Source organism: Cydia strobilella, chromosome 1 (genome assembly GCF_947568885.1).
Source record: "Cydia strobilella chromosome 1, ilCydStro3.1, whole genome shotgun sequence".
NCBI classification, from domain to species: Eukaryota; Metazoa; Arthropoda; class Insecta; order Lepidoptera; family Tortricidae; genus Cydia; species Cydia strobilella.
In genome coordinates this window covers 15,435,129-15,443,142 of record NC_086041.1, presented here as the reverse complement: position 1 = coordinate 15,443,142, position 8,014 = coordinate 15,435,129, and the positions used below count along the sequence as shown (strand labels likewise).

General features: G+C 36.8%; 1 protein-coding gene across 1 annotated transcript; it reads left to right on the top strand.

Moving 5' to 3' along the window:
* The first annotated feature begins 3,775 nt into the window (after positions 1-3,775).
* Positions 3,776-5,108, top strand: LOC134741504 (fork head domain transcription factor slp2-like). Its single transcript, XM_063674310.1, has one exon. It carries the CDS (start codon positions 3,852-3,854, stop codon positions 4,824-4,826), a length of 975 nt encoding a protein of 324 aa, XP_063530380.1. The 5' UTR covers positions 3,776-3,851; the 3' UTR covers positions 4,827-5,108.
* Positions 5,109-8,014: the final 2,906 nt, after the last annotated feature.

Genomic DNA, 8,014 nt, shown 5'->3' with positions numbered 1-8,014 from the left:
GCAGCACCTCAGTACGTTAACATAACTTATAAATATAACAAGCTGTAACTGGTATTTTAATACCTACTACATGAAATACTGTTAATAACTAGGTAGGTAGGTACAGTAAGAAAAACTATTCGCTTAGCACCTCTGCATACAAATATGTACGCAGGGGTGCTAAGCTAATAGTTTTGTAACATGGTTACAAGAATTTATAGATTGACCAATAAAACAACCTGGTAAATTTCTGATATTTGGGGGATTTTAATAATCAGATTAACTACTTATAACACCAACTATCTTACTCTGAAGTTGTTATTTTTAATACTTATAAAATAATAAGCTGTGTTTGTGTTAACTCCGATTACCTACCTTTTTAATCATTAACAAAGTAGATTAGGAAATTTCTTACGCATTAAGAATTACAAAACAATGGGCTTATTACACTTCTAACATTGTTCTAAGAATATAACTGTGCAGAGTATTTGTGCTAGATATTTATAGTCACAATTATCAACTTCCAGTTTAAATTGTTATGTAGATTAAGTGTAAGACTGACAGCAGCGGAATTACCTGAGTACGAGGGATTTTCAAGATTAGGTATCTGAGCACATTCTTAATGTTAAGATAATAAGAGTGTATTGTAGCTAGATCATTTGAACGCCTCTAGTAGGTAGTAGGTACGACACAAAGCTATCTCTCGGTTCACAGAAACTAGGAAAATGACGAAGATATAGAGCTTACTTAAGATAATCACTACATAGTATAAAACAAAGTCTGGACGGATGTCTGTCCCTATGTATGCTTAGATCTTAAAAAATATTTTTTAAAAGGAAGGTTTATATGTATACATCAGCATTGCACCCGTGCGAAGCCGGGGCGGGTCGCTAGTTGTTTATATAATGAAATAAAAAACCTATACCTACTTGCAAAAACTAAGTAGGTAAGTGACATTTATTATCACCTAATTTTGTTGACATTTCGAAAACAATAAGGACACTTAAAATATTCAGTTAAAAATAGAATGCGTTTGTGCTCCGGCCGCGTGGTATCTACGTAGGTAAGGTAAAAGGGATCTTCATGCCTCCGGTGATTGGACCTACCAACTGCCTATTTCTTATTGTTACTCCGTCTTTTTAGCCAGGAAACAACCGCACCACAGTTTGTTAATAGAAGGGGCTTAATAATAATCAGTCGCCAAAATTCATGTGTAAATTTTAAACATATAAAACCAAGGTTTCAATAACTTTCTTAGCCACTTATAGATAAGTAGGTACGTTTTAGTCTACCTAAATATCAAAATCTATAGGTACCAATAATACGAAGACCAAAAATATGCGAAAAAATCATCATCTAGGTACATACTTAAGTAGCAAACCAAATCGAAGAATTGTAAAATTAGATTGACTATAGGTAATTAATGTATGTAGTACAGTCAGGATCAATAGTAGCGGATGAAACAACTCTCCAAAAGTATCTGCCACTCTGGAATACTTTTACAAAAAGTAGAGATGTTCGCGTTCAAAAATATGATTAACAATCTAATGGTTCTACATTATATTTATTTGAAAGAAAGAAACAAAAAGCATTTATTAGCACAGCATAACAAGACTAAAACTAGAAATAATTAAACAGAATGAGGTTGCGCTAAATGGTCCTTAGTCCTTACTCAGCTTGGTGTCACGGTGTGAGCCAACATGGCACACTCCGCGACGCTGATTTTCAGTAAGGCCCATTTAATTAGACAATATCTCTTTTTGTTAAGTAATTGGAATAGTTATTTACGATACAAGTGCGGAAAATAGGAAATTCGATAAATTAAAACACGACCGCAGGGAGTGTTTTAAATCGACACGAGTTGCGAATTATCTATTCGCACGTGTGTCGTACAACGTTTTACAGTACATATGGCCCTTTAAACTTTCGACATATGCACGAAAAGTGCTCTTTTACGCACTAGTGCGAGAAAGTAGCACCATATGTACTGTAAAATATATAGTTTTAACTCATAGTCAGATCCGCTACTTTTGATGCTGACTGTACTGTACAGTAATGGTAAAAAGTGCAAGGAAGCGCATGTCATTTTATTGAAGAATATTTTATAATATGACTTAGGTAGGAAGGTACAAACGTAATTGTAAATACTTACGCGTTTATACTTAATAAATATAGGTATCTCTATACGTCACTAAAAATAAGCAATTAACCGCGATTGTAGCACATTAGACAGCAAGACAACTGAAAAATCGCTGTGTGGCATTTTTTTTTTACTTGTAAATTATCAGTATTATCACTTATCAGTTACCTACCTATCTACTGTAGTGTCTTGACATAATACAGTGTATACATCCCATACAGGCAAATATTTAAACGGTGTGGTTAGCATATGACCATAAGAAGCACCTACTTATGTTGAGATTTCAGATCAATTTTGCTATACTTTATTATTACTTCATCTGTTTTTAAGTGTATATTTATCATTAATTGTGTAAAATCTAATTATCAATATTATTAAATGTGACATCTTTACGTTAGTTAGGACATTGATCAGCCTTTTGTACATTTATGTTATTCAGAATTTCATTTTGAATGTTATGCATGATTTAGCTAAGTTATTTTATTGTATACAATTTTGCATGATACTTGTATCTTAAGAAAGCAAATAAAGAACTGAAACTGAAACTGAGCTTAGAAATACAATGAAAAATGTAACCATACAAAATAATTCGGACCGCAATGTAAAGCAACATACAAGTTAAGAAATATGAGCTTTTTAAAGTAATAACTGTCAACCCTTGTTGGTAAAGTAAGGTACTATAAAAAGCTCGTATCTCGTAATGTCATGTCATGTTTCAGGTGAAGTGCATAATTGTTTGCCATCGTATTTTTACGGAAACGCACGAACGTGTTATGCTATTTCAGTCAGTCTCGGTACAAAAAGTACTGAGGTTGACTGAAGTAGCATGACAAATACGAACGTTTCCGAGAGAATACGATGGCAAACAATTATGCACTACTCCTGTATGTCTCGTAATGTGCAGTAGGCACTTACATTACTGCTCGGTAAATTTACCGGGCCGTTTTAATTACTTACGGGGTCATAATTAAGTGTAACTTAAAAAACCTTCCTACTTTATGATTACACGGATGAATTATGTACCTGGGCCGTGTTGCATAATAACTACAACTAATATTACAAGCGGAACTCCTTTTCTAAAAAGTTGAATTAGAAAAGGAGTTCCGGTTGTTTTATTAGTTGTAGTTTATTATGCAAAACGGCCCTAATGTACCTATTTTACCGGTATTGGATTTACACACTGTAATTGTCGGTGCTTGATGCAATGATTGATTAACAATATTTGAATAAAAAAAAAACGTTTTGTTCTGAGTCAATTGGGGAGGCGAAAGAGGTATTCCGGGCAGATTTGTGAATTCTGATTCGATTCGGCGAAATCTAAAATATGTATACATATTTTCCCTAGGGACTAAAATACGATTTTTGCCCCGCTTTGCTGATCTAATATGAAGCACTTTTAGAGCATGAGAAGTGAAAAAATCTTTGTAGTGAACCGCGGCGCTATGCAATGCACAGAAAAAAACAAGATAAACAAAATTGCAGTCGACGGGGCACAAATAAAATAAAATACTGACTGAACTACTAACAAAGCTCGGGAAGCTTGTGAGGCGTGGCTCTATGTACCGGAAAGCTCGCGCTGTGATTGGCCGGTGTTGCTCCCTTGTTTCTCAGAGGCGGGTCGACGCGCGCGCTGTATAAATAGGTGCAGCCGCCCTCGCGCCCGCCAGTCGTCGCCCTGCTAGCCCCCGGTGCGCACGTAACGTTCTGATAAGTGAAACACACAAGTGACAATATGGTGAAGTTCGAAGGAGATTTCAGTATCAATTCTATACTGATGAACCACGAGAACAAGGCGCCGCCGTCTCCGGCCGCCTCTTCGACTGGCGCATCACCTTCTGAAGCAGATCTTAGTGACTCTGAACTGGATGTTACTGGAACGGAACCTGTCGACTGCTCTAAACCAAAGGATGATGAGAAGAAAGACAAGAAACATGAAAAACCAGCGTACAGTTACAATGCCTTAATAATGATGGCTATCCGCAACAGCCCCGAAAAGAGACTCACACTCAACGGAATCTACGAATACATTATGACCAACTTCCCGTACTACAGAGAGAACAGGCAAGGCTGGCAGAACTCCATCCGTCACAACCTGAGCCTGAACAAGTGTTTTGTGAAAGTGCCACGCCACTACGACGACCCCGGAAAAGGCAACTACTGGATGCTCGATGCGTCTGCCGAAGATGTGTTCATTGGTGGAACTACAGGCAAACTCCGTCGGCGATCAGCACTCAACGGCCGCTCGCGTTTGGCTTGCTTCAAACGCCCACTCTTCCCGGGCGCTCCTATGCCAGGCGCGTACCCCCCGGCTTCTTACTCTCAACTTGTCGGTCTGTACTCTCAACTGCTATATCAAAGATATGCTCCGATGCAAATGAAGACGCCACCAGTAGCGCCAAGTGCAGTACACCCAGCATTCCGAGGCGCGGAAGCGATGGGCTTTGGAGGTCTGCCTTACTCGCCAGCACTATACGAGCGATTACCGTCGGCACCTTTCCTGAGCCAGAACTCTTTACTACAGAGCTCACATTTAGCTCAAGCATCAGCGATGATGGCCCAGACGTCCCCACTGCTGCCGCCGTCGCCTCCCCTGATGGCTCACTCGCCACCCACGTCTGGAGCATCGAGCCCCGAGCTGCCGTCGCCGTCGCATCACCCCCTCACGCCACACATCTACAAGCCGGTGACCGTCCTCAGTCGACAGTGACTTAGCAATCTCCGTACGGCTGAGCAAAGCTTAACGTTCCTATCTGTGATCTAGTTTTAATTAGTGTACCAAATGGACCAGTGGAAATGAGGTAATTTCTAATAGTAGCGAGTGTAGCGCTGAACATGTTCGCAATATTAGTAACATTCGTTGTGACCTCACTTAGCATTCCGCATTAGCAATTGTAAAAATGTAAATATTTGCAGAAATGTATATTTATTGAAATATGTAGAATAAAAATTATGATAAGAGAGATATAATAAATAAATAAAATGAAGATATTTGTTTCAGTTACAACTTGATTTTATTTATCTACCTATTTTTACTTAAGTTGGCCGCCAAAGATGTTTACGCTCGTGATCGTGACAAACACAAGGGTAGGTAATAAAGCAAACTAACAAGAAGAATATTCAACAGGCGATTTGTTTTCGGGTCGGATTAAAAACTTTACGAGCAGGTAAGCCTGAATTAAGATTAGTCTCGCGCGCCATAATCAAGTTCCCTATTTTAATCCATGAAATAGATAAATAGAAAGAACCGAAACCGAATAGATTGTGAGCTTGGATTAGTCATAAAGGATCATAGAATGTGTTTACTGCCGGAAGACAGGCGGCTCATTAACCAAACATCCTCAAGTGTTCGGCGCCCACGCCACGCACTAGATTTGAAATAGAAGTATTAACTCTTAAAACAACTTCGCCTTTGAAGTCTGCTTCAAATAAACTTCATTGTGAATGTTTATTTACACTAGTTTGGTCTCAAAACACATTTTACTTTAAACAAATATCTTGCGTGCGTATTACCAAATATTTTATATCTACCGGTCGCTACAAGGTTTCGATAGGCATATTAAAATTTTGTGATAACATGTTTATCGTTATGCTTTATCGCCAATCACAAAATTAATCTTTTGCAATAATCAAAATAATATTTAGGTAAGTACCTATTTGTCTTTACAGGTCTAATAAAATATACAATTATGTTCATATACATTAAATTTAACTGTGTCAAGGGCGGATTCAGGGACTTTTTTTGGGAGGGGCACAAGGGGCAGACGGGCAAAAATAATTAATCAACAATAACTGTTAAAAATAAACTTGTAGTATTTATATAAAGGTTTATTGAATTATGAAAACAATAGAGTCCATTCAAAAGCTCTTCTGTCATCCTGGCATCCTTCCAGGGCATAAAATTCTATAAAAAAAATTGACAATTCTAGATATTGACAGGGCAAGGTATGCCTGCGCTATCTGCTAAATACTTCAACCGGCCAACCCCATTGACAAAGAGTTGTAATATTCGGCAGCACCGTTGCTATTTTGTAGGCGTCTACTGGAGACTGACTTTATTATCTCTCATCTATTGCCAAATTTGTATCTGGGAGAGCTTCTAAGCTAAAAAACAAGGAAGGATTTCCTTATATACTTCAGCGCCTTGCAAAACATCCTCTATATACCTTCTTCGCTGAAATTACGGAACACAAACTTTTGCAAGTTCCAAATGTCCGATTCTTTGCATGGGAGTTGAGAGTGCTTAGGGAACCTGGGAGACATTTCACGTAACAAATATTATATAATTATACGTACCTATACTTCTGGCAATGACGACTTAAAACGAAAGTGGACGACTGCCCCGAAACCGCTTTTCATACAAACGTAGTCCCCACGTTTGTATGAAAAGCGGTTTCGGGGCAGTTTGTACGAACCAAAATGAAGATGCAGGAGCGACTTCTAGTTACGGGCGATGGACTTAGTTGGAGAAATAACGCAGTTTCCAAATTTTAACTTTAATAAAAAGAAACTACATAGTAGGTAAATACTATATGTACGTATGCGTTGCTGGTTAGTTTTATACGAACTCATCGATTACTTTTATTTTGATAAAACTGACAAGAAATAAAAATTCTAAAACATGACATGTATTCGCGATCCCGGGCACAAACAGCCGTCTCGCTGATAACGTGGCACAGAATTCTAGTAAAAAAATGTTTGCAGCAGTGATTTCCTTTAGCAAGTTTGGGAAAGTGTACCTGTGCCCTTGAATCCGCCCTTGAACTGTGTAATTAGGAAACAAATTAAAGGAAAAATATCTATATGATTTATACATATAATAAATAGCACTAGATACAGGTGTGGTGGTGTGTGATCAGTATTGTCTACTCGGAACATTCCTACAACCGTATACCTCAAACCAAATATATTATAAAATATGTTTCTCGAAATAAGTAGGAATAGGAACATAATATAGTTTATATTGTTTTCAGTAATCTGTCACTCTTTATCTTGCGATGACGGACATCGAACCAGAGAGAATAGAAAATCCATGCGCGTGTTAAGAGGCCGGTGTCGATTTTGGAGCAAAAATGTAAAATTGATAGATTTAGTCGTTGAAATTATACACGTTTTGTTACGTAATATCTAAATAACAAGTATTGGTTTCTATTAGCACGTCTTCTCATCTTGCCTTTTAATAATGAGGTCGCGAGCGTGCGTCACCGGTAATATTTATATGAAGAGAAAGGGCAGTTTTTAAAAATTCATTAAAAATTATGGTGGTAAATTATACAAATTGATGTATAAGAATAGTTTCAGCAAATGTTGTAGATTGTTTAAGTATCAAAATTACGTTGAAATCTATAAAAATTATTTCAAAACAAGTTACAAAGATCAAAATATACGTCAAACCTTAAAATTTAAAACACAAACGTATGCACATAAAAGACACTAAAACTAACTAAAAAAAAATAAGCACACTACTGATAAAATTGTTGAAATTAAGTCGATTTTCAGAGAAATTGTCACTTGTTTTGAAGTAATTTCTGGAGAAAATTGAATTCGTTTAACTTTCATTTCCTCGAACTCTAAGTCATATAACAAAAATTTAATTTGATAAAGGTCAAGTACAAAGTATGTGTAATACAATTTACCATTTTTAGCAGTCCAAACTTTAGGAAATTTCAGACGTCTATCAGAAAAAAATCATTACTAATTTAGTGAGTGTTTTCACAAAATTGATCTGATAAGAAGACGTGCTAATAGAAACCAGTACTTCTTATTTCAATTAGGTAAAAAAAGGTGTACAATTTCACAGACTAAATCTATCAATTTTATATTTTTGTGACTAAAATCGACACCCTTAAATAAATGACAAGATTCGTGTTATATTTACGAATTGAAACTTAAACAAAT

What these genes read in the sequence shown, in the direction of transcription:
- LOC134741504 (XM_063674310.1), top strand. Translation starts at nt 3,852, where the DNA reads ATGGTGAAGTTCGAAGGAGATTTCAGTATCAATTCTATACTGATGAAC.